Source organism: Aquarana catesbeiana, linkage group LG03 (genome assembly GCF_042186555.1).
Source record: "Aquarana catesbeiana isolate 2022-GZ linkage group LG03, ASM4218655v1, whole genome shotgun sequence".
Lineage (NCBI taxonomy): Eukaryota > Metazoa > Chordata > Amphibia > Anura > Ranidae > Aquarana > Aquarana catesbeiana.
In genome coordinates this window covers 676,487,849-676,509,047 of record NC_133326.1, presented here as the reverse complement: position 1 = coordinate 676,509,047, position 21,199 = coordinate 676,487,849, and the positions used below count along the sequence as shown (strand labels likewise).

Here is a 21,199-nt window from a genome sequence, read left to right as displayed (position 1 = left end):
CCCTTTAATATTTCTACTCGAGTGTTGTGGGTTTATTATATTCAGTATAGGAGGGTTAAAATCAAGGCTGTCTTTAATATTTGACCCTGGGCAAACATTTTCTTGGGCCTCCCCCATTCCATTTTTACTCTTCACCCCAACATCCCTCCCCCATGATTACACCGTATCCCCCTCCCCATACTACAGCTCATTATTACACACGACCCCCATCATTGCACAGGACCCATCCCCCATACTACCCCCATCATTACACAGTATCTCCCTCCCCATACTACCCCCATCATTACACAAGACCCCCCACACCCCCATAGTACCCCCATCATTGTACAGTATCCCACTACTCATACTACAACCAACACTACCTCCATCGTTACACAGCACCCCCCCTATACTATCCCTATTACACAAGACCCCACCCCCCCCATAGTACCCCCATCATTGCACAGTATCCCACTACCCCCAACATTACACACGACCTCCATCATTGCACAGGACCCATCCCCCATACTACCCTCGTCATTACACAGAACCCCCATAGTACCCTCAACATTACACAGTACCCCCAACATTACATACTACCTCCATCATTACACAGTATCCACTCCCCTCTCCTATACTACTACTATTATTACACAAGACTCCATCATTACACTGTATCCCCCATCATTGCACAGTATCTCACTACCCATATTACACACAACCTCCATCATTGCACAGGACCCCTCTACCCCCATCATTGCACAGGATCCCCCTCTCCAGACCACTCCCTCCCCCAGACCCCTGTATTGCCCCAACCCCAGCAGTCTCACCTTGATAGTGTCCAGAGGATGTCGGGCAAATATCAGGCACATCCTGCCGAACCCTCCAAAGATGTTTTTTTTTTTTTTACCAGGCTAATGGTCTGCGGCTTGTTGGACATGGTGAGGGATCGGTCTGACTGTGCCCGGGACTGACAGGCGCTCTCACTGGATAAGGCTTACCTTACCGAGCTGGCCAATCATAGCATAGACACCCCCCCCAAAACCAATCACCAGCGCCCCAACATTAAATTCCGCCCTCATATCCTGAGTGATGGCCAAATCCACTTAACTATTTGCAGGCAGCACAGGCTCAAGGGACAGCTCGACTGCTTTGCTCCCCAGAACAATGACTGGGCCCGGGGCAGCATCACATTTTGCCCTACGCTAAAGACTGCTTTGGTCATAACCTATGTTGAGTTTTATGCCATCAATATTCAGTGGAGAAATTCTCTTCACTTCATGTGCTGTAGACACACCAGGAAATGTGAAATCTCCCCATAGTAAGGGAAATCCTCTATAGACCTCTGATGCAGGAACAAGTGTCCTTGTTGGAAAATTTCCTCTATTGTGAATTTTTTGGATTTTCCTCCCCCCTCACTTTTAGTTGTTGCACCAGCAGTCACTGATATATATTTATATATAAAAAAAATTAAAGGGCAGCCATAACTTTGAGTACCTGCCTATTATTGAGTAAGAACCCCCTTTTGCTACCAAAACAGCCCTGACACATGTCAGCATGGACTTTACTAGACCTCTAAAGGTATGCTGCGGTATCTGGCACCAAGCTGTCAATAGCAGATCCTTTAAGTCAGGGGTCAGAAACCTTTTTTTTTTTTCTTTTTTTTTTTTCTCTTCACTTAAAGGCTGGATTTGATGTGTGTGAATGCATGGTGGGCTGCCTTCACCTGCTAATGAAGATAATAATCTGGACCCCTTTACATTACAAAGCCCCTGCACTTCTGGACCCCTTTAAATTACCCAGCTCTCTCATATGTTGTGCTTTAAAATTGCACATACTCGTGGGATAGCAACAAACTACGGTACTTGTTCTCCAGACCTAAACCCTATTGAGCAACTGTGGGGCATCCTCAAACGGAAGGTGGAAAATAATGGTGGCCACGCAAAATATTGACAATTTTGGGCCCAATTTGGACATTTTCACTTAGGGGTGTACTCACTTTTGTTGCCAGCGGTTTAGACATTAATGGCTGTATGTTGAGTTCTTTTGAGGGGACAGCAAATTTACAGTTATACAAGCTGAACACTCACTACTTTACATTGTAGCAAACTGTCATTTCTTCAGTGTTGTCACATGAAAAGATAGAATAAAATATTTACAAAAATGTGAGGGGTGTACTCACTTTTGTGAGATACTGTAGATCTTAGGTGAGACCTCATTAAAGCCTTGTACACTAGATCGGATTTTCGTCCGGGAATTGTGTGATGACAGACTGCCTAAAATCCGACCTTCAGTACGCTCCTTCAGACAATTGTCCAACTTTCGGCCAACAAATGTTGGATGGCAGGCCAATAAATTTTCAGTGGACAAAGGTCTGTTGTCAGATTTTCTGATGGTCAGTACATAAGTCTGCCACACAAAAGTCCAAAGTACAAATAAAACATGCTCGGAATCGCAGAAGGTGTCCAAAGGATGGCGCTCAAGAGCTGAAATTCCACGTAGTACGTCACTACGTTCATGTATGTTGGCCGACAATTGTGTACCGTTTGTATGCTAGACAAGTTCACGGCACGCGCCCTTCGGACAAAAGTGTGGCGCTTTATCTGCGGAAAATCTGATCGTGTGTACGAGGCTTTAGAATACTGTGCCCAGTTCTGGAGACCTCACTTACAAAAAGATATTGATAAGACAGAATGAGTCCAGGGATGGGTAACAAAGATGGTGAAAGATCTGGGGGATAAAACCTATCAGGAGAGACTTCAGGATCTTAATATGTACAGTCCGAATGAAAGAAGAGAAGAGGGGAGACATCATTGAAACCTTTAAATACATCAAGGGGGTGAATAAGGTTCAGGGGGGCAGTATTTTCAATATGGAATCAAAATCAAGAACACGGGGACATGACCTCAAACAAACTGGAGGAAAGTTTAAAACAAATCTTTTACTGAAAGGGTAGTTGATGCTTGGAACAAACTTCCAGCAGAGGTAGTGAGTCAGTCAGCAGTAAATGGCCTCAGACATGCTTGGGACAAATGGATCTATACTCAGACAAAAAAAGTTAAGGAAAAAAAATTAATAAAATACAAAACGTCTTTAAAAAATGGGCAGACTTGATGGATTTTCTGCTGTCACTTCTCTATGTTTCTATGAAGCACTTCACACTAAACAAACATGAAAGTAGATATAAAACAGCAAATTGCAATAATGCCCAAAAAAAAAAAAAAACCTAAATAAAGTCCCAAATGCCACACATGTGAAATATGAAGTGATTAAAGTGGAACTTTAGTCAGAAAATTAAATCCTGCTAGATCACTTCAGGCTGGCCCCTTTTGCGGGTATAGCTATGTAAAACAATAAAAATAAGTGCCTATACTATTTAAAATCCAGTAATACACTGGCTCACCCTGCTCTGCACATGCTCAGTTGCTCTCTATTTTTAGACACTGTTGAGTTTGTAGAGGCCGATCTGCTGACAGCCTTAAAACGGAATTAAACCCTCCTATTCTTTACAGCCAATGAAGCTGCTTCTGTTTGATCTGCAACTGCCATGGTGCTGCACTTGTGATCAGTTAGTACACCAGTCATTTGATAGTTTTACAGTTTGGTTAAAGAACACAAGCAAATGTGACAGTTGGCGATCTCAGGATTCCAAACTGTTATATTTATGGGTTTAGTTCTGCTTTATGATTTACTGCTGTTCAGGGGCTCTGGGCTTCAACAAAATGGCTGCCTCCAGAAACAGGAGCAATGCTTGAGGGAATTTACAGCACACACAAATGTTGGTAACATAATTATTAATGTGGAATGTATGTTCCTTGCTAAATAACATTATTTTTTATCAAGTTGTTATGGGTAAAGTTCCGCTTTAACCACAAAAACCTAGCCTTACTCAGTCAACCACAAGAGCAAACTTTGGGGGCACACGCACTCCATTAGAATCACATGACTGCTGGTGAACGACAGAGGCTTCAGCCACAGTTCCCACATCTTGACCACGTCCCTCATATGGAGTAAATATGCTCCTAGAGAGGCTTGCACCTACTGTGGGAGGAGAACCAATGGAAGGGTGAGCAAGAGGCTTTTCAGTGATGCCATCTTTTGTATATAGCCCTATTGAGTGCATTGACTTATACACTTGTCTGTGTTGCTGAGCTATGCAAAGAATTAGGTTTTTACAACAGGTGGTAAAGAAAAGCTAGAAAAAATTTTTAAAGGAGGCATACAGCTCCACCTGCTGGCTAATAATAAGAATACAGGATAATACCAAACCATATTTTGTACTTACAGTACATGATTTTTATTTATTTTTATTTTTTTATTGTCTTCAGTGTAATAAAAAAGAAATGTATACACTATATATTTTCTTTAAAACACGTAATACTACTAAATGGGGGAGGTGAGGGGTGCTAGTTTTCATCTAGAGGCCCTCTACTCTTCTCTTTAACCACTGGATAGTGCTGCACATAGAGCAAGTACTGTATATGATCTGTAGCACTGATAGAAAAAAACATATCCTAGAGATGCTGGGATGTCGTCATTCCCAGAACTCTCTTCTTTCATCTCCCCAGAGAGCAGCCATGACTCATTTGACAACAACTAATTATTCTGGTAGTCTGGTTAGTGGGAGAGCTTATTTGCATTTTGAGGACTTAACTAAATCTCAGCAGGTACAAAAATATTAGTATATCTCTGCATGTTTACAGCATTGCCATGTAAATATATATATATATATATATATATATTTCATTTTTGGTTGCATAAGGAGTTCTTTAACACCTAGACCCTGGTAACCTGTAGACAAACCTTCTCCGGCGTGGTTTACCATGTTGAGTGAGAATGTTATTACATTCTATTTTGGAGCTGTCACTGACAGCTTCTGCTCTACATGAACATAGATGAACCAATCACTGTGGTTCCCGAACATATGATCATCATGTCAGCCAATCATGCTGATACTATGGTCTTTGCCTCTCACGGAGATACAGTGACAGCTGAAGCCAGAAGGCTCCAGCTGTCATCATTAGACATGTGCCAAACGACCCCTGGTTTGGTTCGCGGCAGAACTTTCAAACATCACAAAAGTTCGGAAGCAAATATTGAAGTCTATGGGACCCAAACTGGAAAGATCAAAGGTGCCCATTTTGAAGGCTTATGTGCAAATAATTGAGCATACAATGGTTATGGGGATTTGTAAAAAACATAATTTTTAAATGAGCAGTGATTTATTGATGCTCAAAGCGAAACCATAAAAATGAGAAAAAAACAATACAAATGAAAAATTCCTTTAAATACAGTGCCTAGGGAGTCCCCTCAGTCTGGCTGTAAAGTAGCACATCTGTACCATATATAGAACCTGCTGCAGCAAAAATGACATTTATAAAGCCAAAAAAATGACATTTTCCCTGCAAGCTTTCTTTATTTTGTAAACAACGGCTTGGAGGGCCAGTCTGTATGATGAGGCCACAATTTAGTGCACTCGGAACAAGATCAGAGATTTTTTGGATGAATTCTGGTGTCTCTTTCGCAGACTTTGGATAGAAGTAACATGTGCAGAAAAAGTGGGCTTTCGGTGTTGGCTGTGCTCTCACACCATAACCCCTTAGAGGTACACTTGATAAAATCAAGAATTGGCCTTGCTGTCAAAAATTGAAATTATATGCACTTGTCAAACAGATACGGTAAAATTGGTCTTTGGGTGTCGGTGGTGCCTTCATACCGTAACCCTATAGGACAGGGATATGCAATTAGCGGACCTCCAGCTGTTGCAAAACTACAAGTCCCATCGTGCTCTGCCTCTGGGTGTCATGCTTGTGGTTGTCAGAGTCTCTCTATGTCTCATGGGATTTGCAGTTCTGCAACAGCTGGAGGTCCGCTAATTGCATATCCCTGCTATAGGAGGTACTCTTGATGAAATCCAGAATTGGCCTTGCTGTCAAAAATTTAAATGGTATGCACCTGTCAAACACGTGTGGAAAAATTGGTCCTTGGGTGTTAATTGTGCCTATAAAACCTACACGAAAAAAATTTCTTCCAGATGAAATCAACACCCAAAAATCTAGGCAGCCTAGACAGTCTTTTAGAGATTCCAGATCCAGAAAGCACTTAATTGGCATCAGAGGTTTGATAGCTGACGCTAATCCAGGACTGATTCATTTTGATAAATGTCACCTGGTCCACGGAGTCTGTGGACAGACGCACTCTCTTATCTGTCACCAAACCTCTGGTAGCACTGAATGCCCATTCAGAAAGCTTGCTGGATGAAGGGCAACCCAGCAGCTCAATTGCATACTGGGCAAGTTCTGGTCAGTTGTCTATTCTCATGACCGAGTAACCCAGTGGATCGTTAACTGGAAAGCTCTCCATGTCTGTTCTCGCCCCTGAGCACAGAGGACTAACATTTTTTTTGAAAAGCATAATTGAGGCAGCCTCTTTCTCCACTGCTCCTCTCTTGACCAACAGAAGCCCCATACTACATTTTCCACGAGACTGTAACCTACCAGAGTCTGGAAAGGCTTTACATAAACTCCTCTTTAAGGTGTCCTCAAGAGATTTCATCTTCTGCTCCCTCTGTGTGGACAGGATGAGTTCCGAGACTTTCCTCTTTTAGGAGTGGTCAAGGAGGGTTGCCAACCAATAGTGATCCTTCTCCTTGATGCCACATATTCTCGGGTCCTTTCGCAGGCCTTGAAGATTGGGGGAGCCTATGCACCGCAAGTTTGCGATGGCATGAGAAGCAGACTCCTCAAGGTCACTGAGGATTACAGTATCTGGAACTGCCTCCTCCCAGCCACGTACTACTCCCAAGGGTTCTGGGCTCAGGAAACCATCTGTTAAGGGTTGATGTATGTCTGTCTATGCTTCTATGCCTCCAAAACTGCTAGGATCATCCTCCTCCTCCCTCTCCTCTTGTATGTTGTGTGGCAACGCAAGAATGGTGTCTGCATAAAGTGGGCCTTGAGAGCAAAGAAAGTCCTCCTCTTCCTCCCGCTGCTCTGCCTCGAGTGCCCTGTTCATAATGCAATGCAGAGTCTGCTCCAGCAGGAACACAACAGGGATTGTGTCCCTAATGCATGCAATGTCACGGCTCACCATCCTTGTAGCCTCCTCAAATGGTGATAGTACAGTGCGTGCATCCTTTATTAGAAGCCATTGGCGTGGGGAAAAAAGCCAATCTGGCCTGTGCCCGTTGTTGTGCCATACTCACACAGGTACTCGTTGACGGCCATCTGCTATGCAGCCGCTGCAGCATTGCCAAAGTCAAGTTGCACCTGGTGGGCATGCCACAAATCAGGCGGTTTATGGCCAGGTGAAATTTCAGCCAACCGAGCACTAGCTATGTATGACCACCTGAAATGGCTACAGACTCTTCTGGCCTGCTTTAGTAGATCTTCCAACCCTGGGTACCTGTTTACGAAACACTGCACCATCAAATTGATGACATGTGCCAGGCATGGCACATGTGTCAACTTTCCCTGTCTAAGGGCAAACAGGAGGTTTGTGACATTATCGCACATCACCATTCCTGGCTCCAGATGGCATGGCGTGAACCACCTCTGGGCCTGCCCCTGCAGAGCTGCAAGAATCTCTGCTGTGTGGCTCCTGCCCCTACACAGACCAGCTGAAGCACTGTATGGCGCCTTTTAGCCTACACTCATTGAATAGCCTCTTAAATGCTTAGGGGGTACTGTTGGGTCATAATACAATTTAGCAGAGGAGGACATGGAGGAGGAGGAAGAGGGTGGAGCTGACAAATCTCGCATCATCACCAGTAGCTGTATGGCGACGTGGTGGCACAACAAGCTGCAGCACCAAGCCCTGTCCTGCATCCTTCCGAGTTGCAAGCAGAGTTACCCAGTGTGCTGTGAACAAAATATATCATCCCTGACCATGCTTGCTGGACCATGTGTCAGCAGTAACATGGACCTTGCAGCTGACTGCCTTGCCCAACAAGGCCACAACATTGCCTTCCACATGGTACAGAGCTGGAATGGCCTTACGTGCAAAGAAATAGCGACTGGGAACCTGCCACTGTGGTACAGCACATTCTGTAATTTTACAGAAGGGGCAGAATCCACCAGACGGAAAGGCAGGATTTGAAAAGCCAGCAGCATCGACAAGCTTGAATTTCGACGATAGGTATGTGGGTGGCAGTGACTGTATTTTTTTTTTTCCGCTGTAGCAGATGGGCCAGATAAATTTGCCTGCTATAGTCTACAGCTGATGGTGTGCTACTAGCAGATGTGCTGGAAGGACCTGGGACACCCTGTGCTATACCATCATCCCAGTCAGTGGAGGCTGCTGAGAGGTCATGAGGTATAGCGGGGGTAGACCAGAAAGGCGAGGAATGAAGAGGAGTAGAATTGCGTCCCTGAGTGGTGGGATGTTAAATGCCTTGTCAAACATGTGATACCCAAATGGCTGGTGTTTTTGCCACACTTGATCTGCTTGAGGCAAAGTTTGCAAATTGCAACAGTGCGATCGGCTGCGCATGTACTAAAAAAGGTCCAGACAACTGAGCTGTGGAAAGTGGGTCGGGAGATAACAGCTCCACAATCTGTTGGAAGAGGGTGTCTGCTCTCTACTCTTCCATGATTTCATGTTCCTACCTTCCTCAGCTTCAGAACCAACATCTGAATCAAGTAATGGCTGTGAATCGTCAAGGGGCAAGTGGCTGACACTGTGTTCAAATAACTCAGCTGACTCCTCCATGCCTGATGCTGGGGCTATGGCTGGAGTAGCTGTGGACAAGGAGGCAGAATAAACCACTCACTTCCCTGCCAGTGACATTTATACAGTAATCAGTGGCTATTTTTAGCTCTCATCGCTGTATAAATGTCACTGGTCCCAAAAAAGTGTCAAAAGTGTCTGATCTGTCTGCTGCAATGTCGCAGTCCCACTAAAAATCGCAGATCACCACCATTACTAATAGAAAAAAAAAATAATAATAAAAATGTCCTAAATCTATCCCATAATTTGTAGAAGCTATAACTTTTGCACAAACCAATTAATATACGCTTATTGCGATTTTTTTTACTATGGATACTTATTATAGCAAAAAGTAAAGAATATTGTTTTTTTTTTCAAAACTGATGCTCTTTTTTTGTTTATAGCGCAAAAAATAAAAGCTGCAGAGGTGATCAAATACCACCAAAAGAAAGCTCTATTTGTGGGAAAAAAAGGACATCAATTTTGTTTGGGTACAGCCTCGCACGACCGCGCAATTGCCAGTTATAGTAACGCAGTGCCGTATCGCAAAAAATGGCCTGGTCATTAAGGGGGGAAATCCTTCCGGTCCTTAAGTGGTTAACTGGCATTTGTGCGGTCATGTAACACTGTATGCAAATTAAATTTTTCATTTTCATTTTCATTTTTTAATTTTCATTTGGAGGTATTTGATCACCACTGAGTTTTTTATATTTATTATATAAACAAAAAAAGACTGAAAATTAAAAGATATCTATATATTTTTAAGTTTCATGTCCTATAAAAATTTTCAAAAAAAATCAAAATTCTTCATAAATTTAGGCTAAAATGTATTCTTTGGTTAAAAAAATACCAATAAGTGTATATTGATTGATTTGCATGAAACTTATAGCATCCGCAAACAATGTATATGCTGGAATTTTTTTTTCTTTTTATACTACCTATGGCAGTGATCAGTGACATATAATGGGACTGTGATAGTGTGGTGGGAAATCTGGCACTAACTGACACAGGGTGGGAACTGACTAACTGACATCACGAGTGACTCTAATACATGAAAATAGCGATCAGTGATAATACGATACACCAGTGTTTCTCAACATTTTTTCATGTAAGGCACCCTTTAAAAATTATGGACAATCTCAAGGCATCCTGTAAAAATGATGGACAGTCTCGAGGCACCCCATTCTAAAATTCAAAACTTTTCTAATAGTTTTACATAATGCAGCAACATCCACACGTAGGACACCCGACGTTAGAGGTGATTTATTCTTCCAAAGCAAATACAATTTTGCAAACTGGTACTGACTAGTGTTCCTATGTTTCTCCATCACTCAGCTAACGAGACCCCAAAGCTGATGGAGAGGAGCAGAGGAGGGTCAAACAAGGATGATATACAAGCGGCTGACATCCTCCTTCTCAACTGATAATGCCATTGGTCGTTAGGAGGTCGGCAGCTAGAAGGTTGTAATTAGGGCTGCAACGATTAATCGATATTATCGATAATAATCGATAATGAAAATCGTTGTCAACGATTTTCATTATCGATTAGTTGATCCGCTTGTTCCGCACCTTCCGTCCGTTTAAACCTCCCCTGTCCGACTGTGTACAAGGCGCCGCTGTGTGACGCCGCACGTCCGCGCCGCTCGTCTTACTGTTTACTAGGCGCCGCTGTATGACGCCGCACGTCCGCGCCGTTCGTCTTACTGTTTAGTAGGCGCCGCCGTATGACGAGGCACGTCCGCGCCTCCCCCTTTTGACGTCAGCTCCTCACTGAACTTCTCAGCCCCGCCCGCTGCTGCCTCGAGGGAACAGAGAGGCGAGAAGCAGCTGTGAGGGGAGCTGAGCTGGCGAGCTGCACAGTGCACACTTAAACGAAGGTAGCACTAGCCAACAGTTAAAGTAAAATACACAGTACATTTATTATGATAAATGTTTATGACAAGTACCCCATCCTAGTATTACTGGGGGGGGGGGGCCTTTATAGGTGTTCTGGGGGGGTGGATAGAATAGTAGTGCCCCAAATTGTTTCCTGGGATTGGGGGAAATAGTGCCCTATTGGTGTTCCTGGAAGGGGGAGAAGAGTGCCCCATTGGTGTTCCTGGGAGGGGGAGGGGAATAGTGCCCCATCATTGGTGTTCCCATGAGGAATAGTGCCCCATCATTGGTGTTCCCGGAGGAATAGTGCCCCCTCATTGGTGTTCCCGGAGGAATAGTGCCCCATCATTGGTGTTCCCGGAGGAATAGTGCCCCATCATTGGTGTTCCTGGGAGGAATAGTGCCCCATTATTGGTGTTCCTGGGAGGAATAGTGTCCCATTATTGGTGTTCCTGGGAGGAATAGTGTCCCACCATTAGTGTTCCTGGAGGAATAGTGCCCCATCATTGGTGTTCCCGGAGGAATAGTGCCCCATCATTGGTGTTCCCGGAGGAATAGTGCCCCATCATTGGTGTTCCCGGAGGAATAGTGCCCCATCATTGGTGTTCCTGGGAGGAATAGTGCCCCATTATTGGTGTTCCTGGGAGGAATAGTGTCCCATTATTGGTGTTCCTGGGAGGAATAGTGTCCCACCATTAGTGTTCCTGGAGGAATAGTGCCCCATCATTGGTGTTCCTGGGAGGAATAGTGCCCATTTATTGGTGTTCCCGGGAGAAATAGTGCCCCATCATTGGTGTTCCTGGGAGGAATAGTACCCCATCATTAGTGTTCCCGTGAGGACTAGCACCCCATCATTGCTGTTCCCTGGAGGAATAATGCCCCATCATTGCTGTTCCTGGGAGTTATAATGCCCCATCATTGCTGTTCCCGGGAAGAATAATGCCCCATCATTGGTGTTCCTGGGAGGAATAGCAGTGCATATAAATAATGAAGAATCATTTATTTATATAAAACTGTACAATACATAATATTAATTGCACTTTGTCTCTGCACTTTTTTTTTTAGCTGCAAAAAAAAAACGCATTATAAAAATGGCAGAGGGTGCTGCTGACACAATGACCTCAGAAAAAGGTGTGCGACCCAAATCTTCAAAGGCATGGGAGCATTTTAATTTAAATGCTGCAAAGAAGGTGGTCACCTGCAAACTTTGCAAAACGGAACTTGCATGGCACGGAAGCACAACAACAATGAACGAGCACATGAAACGGAAACACGTGTGCTTCACAGAGGATGGCGAAACATCAGGACGGTGAGTTAAAACCCAAATGATATATAGAGTTACACAGAAATAGTTTTTCCTGCATACTAATTCATATTATCTTTTTCATTGCAGAAAGAAACAGCGCACCATGACAGAGTTTGTGCAGCAAAATCGTCCGTGCACTCCCCAACAATCGGCAATTATTACAGATTCTGTCGTGAAAATGCTAGTCACTGACATGCGGCCACTATCCATGGTTGAAGACCGAGGATTTAGAAGCATGATCAGTGTACTGAACCCTGGATATACTTTACCATCAAGAACCCATTTTACCAAACTAGTGGAGAGAAAGTACCAGGAGGCATTTCAGAATGTGAAGGATGCCATCAGCGCTAATGAAAGCAGAATCGCCATTACTGCAGACATATGGACAAGTATAGCGACCGAGGCTTTCCTTGGCATTACATGCCACTACATAGCGGAGGATTGGAAGATGATTTCTATCTGCCTCACTACCATGCCTCTGGAAGACAGACATACAGCAGCAAATATTGCAGAATGGTTGGAGGAAGTCACTGAAAAATTTGAAATTCCGGCTCAGAAAATAATTGCCATTGTGCATGACAATGGTGCAAATATTGTGGCTGCTGCGAAAATCCTGATGGACACGCATGGCTGGGCCAGTATCCGCTGCACTGGACACACCTTGCAGCTGGTGATCAGTGCTGCATTAAAGAATTCCGGAATTGAGAGAGCCGTTAGTGCTGCAAGAGGACTAGTTGAACATTTTAAAAAAAGTGAGCTAGCCAGCAGCAAATTGAAGGAGAAACAAAAACAAATGGGTACATCTGACCACAAGCTTCTTCAAGATGTAAGCACAAGATGGAATAGCACTTACTATATGGTTGAACGACTCATTGAACAAAGGTGGCCGGTAACTGCAACTCTGTCTGACCCATCAGTTACACAAAGGGGCAAACATTATCTGGACTTAAAACCAGACCAGTGGAGTATTCTTGAAGAACTTTCCACTGCTCTTAAGCCCTTTGAATGCTGCACTGTATTCATGAGTGGCCAAGAATATGTTACCCTATCATCCGTGCCTGCACTGGTAAAGGGGCTGTTGCGGTCCAATGAAGGTGCTTCATTTGAAACATCTCCGCTAAAGAGCTTCCAAGCCACTGCAACAGACCAACTTCAAAGCAGATGGAAGGGGATCCTTGAAGACGTCCCAAACACCGTAATCCTTTCCTCTGCCCTGGACCCACGATTTAGAAGACAAAAATTTTTATCACCAGAACAGATCATAAATGTGCAGGCAAAAGTACAGATGGAGGCGCTTGCTTTAAAAAGGGAGATGGTGGTGCAGCAGCAAATGACCATCACGTCATCTGTAACTAGAGATGCTGCTGAGCCTTCAACATCTACAGCATCTCATTCTCTACTTGGCATACTCCTTGAGTCTGGGGGCAGCAGTGAAGAGGAAGAGGGGCAACTTGAGGAGGATATTCACACACAAGTCCGAAATGAAGTGCAGGCTTATTTTGCTGAGAAGCCACTTCCAAAGGAGGGAAACCCTTTGAATTGGTGGAAGGGTAACCAAGATAAATATCCTACTTTGGCAAAACTTGCGAAATCCTTCTTGTGCATCCCAGGCACCTCCACTCCATCAGAGCGCCTCTTTTCTGCTGCAGGCAACATCGTTTGTAAAAAGAGAGCCAGCCTTAGCCCCGAGCATGTTAACATGTTAACTTTTTTACATTCAAACGCAAAGTTTCTTGAACAGTTATAGTTCACCTCTTTTCAGAATATTTGTTGTTTTTGTACTACTGCAAAGTCGTGTAACGTTAAACGTTTGTTATTCTGCAGTTTGAGTGTAACACTCAGTTTTTTCATCATTACTTTTAAATAAACAAAAAAAATGGCACATTACGTTTTTTTTATGATTTTATCCGATTAATCGATTAATCGAAAAAATAATCGGCCGATTAATCGATTATGAAAATAATCGTTAGTTGCAGCCCTAGTTTTAATGGTGCATAATGAAAACTTGCGGCTTTGTGTCACTAAAAGGCAGACTTCATCCACACGCTGGCTGGTATACAATATTTGGTCACTTTTTAGGTATTTGGCCAAGGCACCCCTGAAGGAACCTCAAAGCACCCCAGGGTTCCTGGGCACCCTGGCTGAAAAAGTCTGCTGTACACTGTCACTGTACTAATGACAAAGGCTGGGATGGGGTTAAAGAAGTTGTAAAGTCTCAAGGTTTTCTGTGCTGCAGTGGGACTCGTGAGTGCCTGCACGGATGTCCCCAGGGAAAGCAGCTCTCCGTGGGGGCACTAGATGAAGAGGAGGAGCCAGGAGCACTGCCGAGGCACCCCAGAAGAAGAGGATCGGAGCTGTTCTGAGCAAAAACTTGCACAGAGCAGGTAAGTATGACATATTTGTTATTTAAAAAAACAAAAAAAAACCAAACCTTTACAATCACTTTAACCACTTAAGGACCGAGCCTCTTTCTGAGATTTGTTGTTTACAAGTTAAAAACTGTTTTTTTTTGCTAGAAAATGACTTAGAACCCCCATACATTTTTTTTTAACACCCTAGAGAATAAAATGGCAGTCGTTGCAATACTTTCTGTCACACCGTATTTGTGCAGTGGTCTTACAAACGCACTTTTTTTGGAAAAATAACAATTTTTTGAATAAAAAAATAAGACAACAGTAAAGTTAGCCCAATTTTTTTTTTTATTTTGTGAAAGATAATGTTACGTTAGTAAATTGATACCCAACATGTCACGCTTCAAAATTTCACCCGCTCATGGAATGGCGATAAACTTTTACCCTTAAAAATCTCCATAGGCGACGTTTAAAAAAATTCTACAGGTTGCATGTTTTGAGTTGCAGAGGATGTCTAGGGCTAGAATGTTTGCTCTCGCTCTACCGATCGCGGCGATACCTCACATGTGTAGTTTGAACACCGTTTTCATATGCGGGCGCTACTCACGTATGCGTTCGATTCTGCACGCGAGCTCGTCGGGACGGGGCGCGTTTAAAATTTGTTTTTTTTTCTTATTTATTTTACCTTTTATTTTTTATTATTACACTGTTTTTTTAAAAAACATCCCTTGTAATAGAAAAAAAGCCTGACAGGACCTCTTAAATATGAGATCTGGGGTCAAAAAGACCTCAGATCTCATATTTACACTAAAATGCAATAAAAAAATAAAAATTGTCATTCGGCTATAGCACGGATCTGAAGGGGTTAATCCGAGGGCAGTCCCTCCAGAAGTGTAAAAGTGTGCCTCGGTGTCCACAGTCTCGCCAGCATAGGTCTGATACAGAGGGGTAGATACGCGCCAAGTCTGCTGGCACCCTATACCAGCGGGACAGAACTTTATAGTTTGTTTCTTGTGTTTTAGACTCAATAGAGCTTGAATGAGTGAGCTGGTATAGGTGAGCCAGCTGAGTTGTGGTAAGTTCAAGCCCTAGGTCTCTCTCCCATGCCCACGTGTATGTAGGTTTAGAGTTGTGTGTAGTGGAGCCTAGCAAGTGGTACAGTTCTGAGACCATGTGTGGTATCGGGTCTTCCTCAACAAAGAGGCGTTCCTGAGTGAGGAAATGTCTCTTATTGAGTGGCCATGGATCTCCAAAAAATGGTGAAGCTGTCTGTACCTCCAAAAATTCATCCGGGAACTGCTATGTCTGGCCTGTAGGGTTTCAAAACTCAGTAGCTTACCATTCCTCATGAGTTTACCACAACTGGCGTTGCCATCATGCACCCGGGGGCCAAAAAAGGCCGGTTGTTCACCAGGAGGGAACCACAGAAACCCACCCAACGGAGCCAGCGGGGACACAGGGGGGGCCAGGTTCAGAATTGGGTTGATTCAACTATCGATCAGGAGGTGTGACTGAAGGGTCTTGCGAAAGTGCTTGAGGAAGGCATAAGAGCATGAGGGTCGAGTATGGGATGTGTCAAGTAAGGAGTCGGGACTGATATTGAAGTCACCACCAAGGACTAGGTAACCCTCCTTAAATTCCGCCAATAGCTCTAGGGCCGTATCTAGGAAAGTAAGTTGGTTGGTATTAGGGGCATAGATCGTGGCAAATGTATACAATTTTCCTGCAATAGTGCCTTTCAGAAAAACATAGCGACCCTGAGGATCTATTTTGTTAACCGTGGGCTGGAAGGGGCAGGATTTATTAATTGTAACCGACGTACCCCTGGTTTTGGAGATTGGGGAAGTACTATGGAACCATTGATTGTAAAGGTGGGTGGGTAGCTTAGGCACTAAATGAGGAGTAAAATGGGTTTCTTGTAAAAATACCACCTGTGCCCTTGACTTCTTTAGTTCCCACCATAGTTTGCTACGTTTGCCTGGAGAGCAGAGTACATTATAAGATATTACCTTAAGTGTAGTCATGAGAGATCTGGAGGAGGGGTAGGTTGCTAAACATCTGTAGGTCGGATTCAGGGCCCTCCCCCCAAGGGTGAGGGCCCCTAACCACAACCCAGAGTCCCAATAGGGATCTATATACAAAAAGGGGAGGCCTACATGGGGAATGTGTGCCAAGGTAGGAAGTCCCACCTCTTTCAACCGCATCTTACAAGACGCCATGATCAGATGGGGGGAATACCTTATCTAGATTAATTGCCCGCAGACTGCTAATGAGGTCTGTGGTGGTACGGCCAGGGTATTTCTAACCATGACCTAGGCAGTATCAGCAATATTTGTCAGATATCAAAACCAGAACGGGATTGCATGTGTCATGGGTAGGCATAGGCTCTATCTGGAACAGTCTCGGCAGTAATAGAGTAATGTAAAATCAAGTAGGACTTATAGGAAGGGGTTATGTGTAAGGGAGCAGGGTCGCCCCACAGCAACGGGGGAGGACCTCGGATACAACTGTGGGGTCCAAGAAGCCTGTTTTGTCAGTCTCTGGAAGTGGAGGGGCCTGACGAGGGACCAGGGGCTGGATGCTGCCAAACTCTTTTATGACTTCTGTGTTTAGTAGGCAACCATGGTTGGGGAAGCTGTAATGCAGGGACATCGGAAGATCCTCTCCAGTCTGGGAAATCCACAGAGTCTAGCCTGAGAGTAGATAAGAAGTATGGGAGGTCATTTTTGGTGCGTAGGGTGACCTGTTTGCCATCTTTAGTCACCTGTAGAAAGAAGGGAAAACACCAGCGGTATGTCAGTCCTGCTTTCTGGACCGCAGCCAATAGGGGGGGCGGAGTGCCCTGCGCTCCATGAGGGTATATCTGGAGATATCCTGTTAGAAAAATAAATGTGCTCCATCAAAATCAAAAAAGGGCTTACCACGCTTTTTTTGCATGATGCGATCTTTGAGCGTGAACTTATGTAGCTTACAAATGATGTCTCTGGGATTGTCCACATCCTGAGATGGAGATCTGAGTGCTCTATGCACATGATCAATCTCGATGGGAGCAGAGGCTGGTAGTTCCAGTATTTCCCACAAGAGTGGGGATAATGTCCCTGGAATCTGTGGCTTCTGGCAGGCCCCGGATTCTGATATTCACCTTCCGACTGCGGTTTTTCACATCATCCAACGGACATAGTAAGGTATCAATTTGCTGATCCTGCATGAGGCATTTAGACTGTAGCATATCAATAAAAGGGAGAGCTTCCTCAATTCTCTCCTCTAAAGATTCTACTCTGGCACCCAGGTGTGAGGTGTCAGTCTTGAGTTGTGCAATTTCTTATGTAAAGGCTTTCTCTACCCTGCTAGTGAAGTGCTCCCGGTCCTCTCTGGTGGGGAGGGACAAGATATGGCGTCTGATGTCCTCATCCCCAAGGAAGTCAGGCACTTCAGAGCCTCTATCTGGAGAGGCAAGGGAGGCGGGGGGGCTGATTCACTCACCGACCCTGGGAAGCTGCGGTCTCCTGGAGCTGAGCTGCAGCAAGATGGGAGGATTTTGCGGCCTTCTGGGCCTTCCCGTTCAACGCCATCTTAGAAGCCTCGCAGCCTTGCCCGCAGGTCCCGGGGAAGTAGGATTCTAGCTGTCCCTGCCACGAGCGATCGGTCCATGATGGCTGGGAAGAAAGCCGTTGTCGCTGGGAGATTGGAGGAGCCATTGGAGGTAAGAATCCACCTCTGGAGCTGTGCTGTATGCGGCGGGGGTACGGAGCTGAGGCGATACACGTCCTCACTCCTTCATAGCCAGGACACGCCCCAGTATCAGAGCATTTGCACGATTACAAGTACTCGTGCAAATGCTTAGTATCGGCGCATCCTTTCTCCTGTGATACCAGACTAGATGTCCACGTGACAGCCCCTCAGTCAGCTCTCTGCAACTCCAGCATTCAGACTCCTCAGCTAGCCTAGCTGAGGCCTCACCAACAGCAAGCACATGGTAGGGCTGCCCACAGGGCAACGAGCCCTCCAGGCTGGACTTCTTCTCTCCAGGACAAGACCTTACTGTATAGCTCCCAACTGTCCCTGATTTCGAGGGACTGTCCCTGATTTGGAGCAATGTCCCTCTGTCCCTCATTCCTCCTCATTTGTCCCTCATTTTGGTCTATATAGTTGTATATAAAATGCACTTTTTATCTATCAAAAAGTGTTTTCCAGCGCTAAAGCTTTCATCTGATTTCTAAATTGCTGCATTTGTAAATTCCAAAAGCCAATATAACGGAATAGTGGTAAAAAAAGCTCTTTTTTTTTTTTGTACAATTCTCCTTTAAGGGGGTGTGGCGGGGGGGGGGGGTGTCTTATGCCTGCATACTTTTGCTGATAGGTGTCCCTCATTCCCATCTCAAAAAGTTGGTAGGTATACTACTGCTCTGTGTCTCAGAGAGAGTATTTAGGGCCACCCTTCCTGGGATTGGCCAGGTCTGTATAAAAATTCATACTGCTCATTTGTCTTGCTCCACACCTATGTTCCAGAGAGATCCAAAGTTCTCTGGAGAGCAGAGGAAGCAATCAAAACCTGCAGCAGGCGAAACACTGAACAGACCTAACTAATCACATGCAGCACTGATTACAGTGATTACAAATACATTTACCTAACAACAAAGCAGCAGCTCCACTAAATACAGTGAGCCAAACTACTTTTAGGGCAGACAGTACAGTTACAATACAATTCACTACAGGAGGGATCAGAGGGCCCTGCTTGTTAGAGCTCACAATCTAGGAGGGGGGCTCAAGTGATACAAAAGGAAATAGCTGTGGGGGATGATCTGATGGAGAAAGTAAAAGTACAGTTGTTAGGTGGGGGCTGGATAGGCTTCTCTGAAGAGGAGGGTTTTCAGGGAGTATCTAATAGCGAGCAGAGTATTAGATAGATAGATTGGGGTAGGGAGTTCCAGAGAATGGGAGAGGCTCGGGAAAAGTCCTGGAGGCGAGCATGGGAGAAGGTGATGAGGGAACTAGAGAGCAGGAGGTCTTGGGAGGAACGAAGGGAACGAGTAGGCTGGTGTTTGGAGACTAGGTTAGTGATGTAGCCGGGGGCCGAGTTGTGGATGGCTTTGTAAGTTGTTACACCTATCTAGGACTGTGCTACAATTATTTAGGTAAGCAAATTGGCCACACAGGAAAAGTCATAGACGGCTTAGATTTGCCTGCCTACTGCGAAATTGAAGCTGTGGGTGGCCCTATCGGCCATTTTTGACCGAACAATCAAATCAGATGTAATCGCTGCCCAGGTGTCGGCTATCAGGATACAATAGCCGGCAGGGGAGATTCCTCCATCCACTAGCTCGTTTGGCACATTTGCTTCAGACATCTAGTCATTAGGGGTTAAACTATGGTGAAAAGTATAAACTCCGTCAAAAAAACTCCTTGGACCACCTTGAGCAAAGTCTCTTCTCCCGGCTTGATTTTTGAAAACCAGCAGATCTTTGTATATTGGCAAAGTCACCTTTTCGAGCCTGGCGAGGTTCTTTTCACCACATTTGTCTTTCCAATATTTCTTTACTTTCTGCTATAAAACATATCCCATAAAAAAAAAGAAAAAAATCAAATCTCCTAATAAATTTAGGCCAAAATATGATGTTCTACATGTCTTTGGTAAAAAAAAAAAAAAAAAAAATATCCCAATAAATCGATACTGATTGGTTTGTGTAAAAGTTTTAGCGTATACAAACTATGGGATATACACTGTAACTTTTATTTATTTATTTATTTTATACTAGTAATGGCGGCGATCAGTGACTTATAGAGGGACTGCGATTGTGCGGCGGGCAATCTGACAATGACTGACACTTTGTGGGAACCAACTGCCACTGACATCACCAGTGACATTATTACAGTGATCCGTGCTAATAATATACTGTCACTGTACTAATGACACTATCTGGGAAGGGGTTAACATCTAGGGCAATCAAGGGGTTAAATATGTGCCTAACCAGTGTTTATGTTTGTAACGTGTGCTGCTTTTACAGGGAATCTAGTGGTTTTCATTCCCTGCTAAGCACTCACAGAGCTGTATTCGGGGAAGATCAGAGCCAATCGCTGGGTTCCAGTGGTTCAATCACTGGCCGGGACCGGGTGATCGCCATGTGCTGTGACGAATCACAGCACAGCCGGGCAGGAGCACGTGTGCGCGCCCCCTCCTCGGGAATGCAGAATCAAGTATATAGCCGTGATTCTGCGCAGCCACTCTGCACTGTCACAGTAAATGTACAGTGCATGGTCAGCAAAAAAAAAAAAATCAGCAAAAAACAAAACAAGATACTAAGAGAAAAGGGGGTTAAGGTCATTTACGAAGCCTTTTCCAGTGCTTTGCGTTAAGGCAGCTGAAATCGAGACTCATCAGACCACGCAATGTTTTTCCAATCTTCTATCGTCCAATCTTGGTGATCCTGTGTGAATTGTAGCCTCAGTTTCCTGTTCTTAGCTGACAGGAGTGATCACCTGGTGTGATCTTCTGCTGCTGTAGCCCATCTGCTTCAAGATTCGATGTGTTGTGCATTCAGAGATGGTATTCTGCATACCTTGGTTGTAACGAGTGGTTATTTGAGTTACTGTTGCCTTTCTATCATCTCTGTCCATACTCCTCTGACCTCTGACGTCAGCGAGGCATTTTCCTCCACACAACTGCCGCTCACTGGATATTTTCTTTATTCGGACCATTCTCTGTAAACCCGAGAGATGGTTGTGCGCGAAAATCCCAGTAGAAAAGCAGTTTTTGAAATACTTAGACCAGCCCGTCTGGCACCAACAACCATGCCACGTCCAAATTCACATAAATCCCCTTTCTTCCCCATTCTGATGCTCGGTTTGAACTTCAGCAAGTCGTCTTCACCACGTCTAGATGCCTAAACGCATTGAGTTGCTGCCATGTGATTGGCTGATTAGCAATTTGGGTTACCAAGCAATTGAACAGGTGTACCTAATAAAGTGGCCGATGAGTGTATGT

At 44.5% G+C, this 21,199-nt stretch overlaps 1 protein-coding gene across 1 annotated transcript; it reads left to right on the top strand.

Moving 5' to 3' along the window:
* Positions 1-11,679: 11,679 nt before the first annotated feature.
* Positions 11,680-13,659, top strand: LOC141134728 (E3 SUMO-protein ligase ZBED1-like). The gene is made up of 2 exons (XM_073624165.1): positions 11,680-11,869; positions 11,954-13,659. The coding sequence occupies exons 1-2, from the start codon at positions 11,808-11,810 to the stop codon at positions 13,611-13,613; spliced, it is 1,722 nt and encodes a 573-aa protein (XP_073480266.1). The 5' UTR covers positions 11,680-11,807; the 3' UTR covers positions 13,614-13,659.
* The last annotated feature ends 7,540 nt before the right edge of the window (positions 13,660-21,199 follow it).

Bases quoted from the DNA above. Each gene is read 5' to 3' on its own strand.
- LOC141134728 (XM_073624165.1), top strand. From the start codon at position 11,808: ATGAACGAGCACATGAAACGGAAACACGTGTGCTTCACAGAGGATGGC. The intron at 11,870-11,953 runs GTGAGTTAAAAC...TTTTCATTGCAG, and splicing joins GATGGCGAAACATCAGGACG to AAAGAAACAGCGCACCATGA.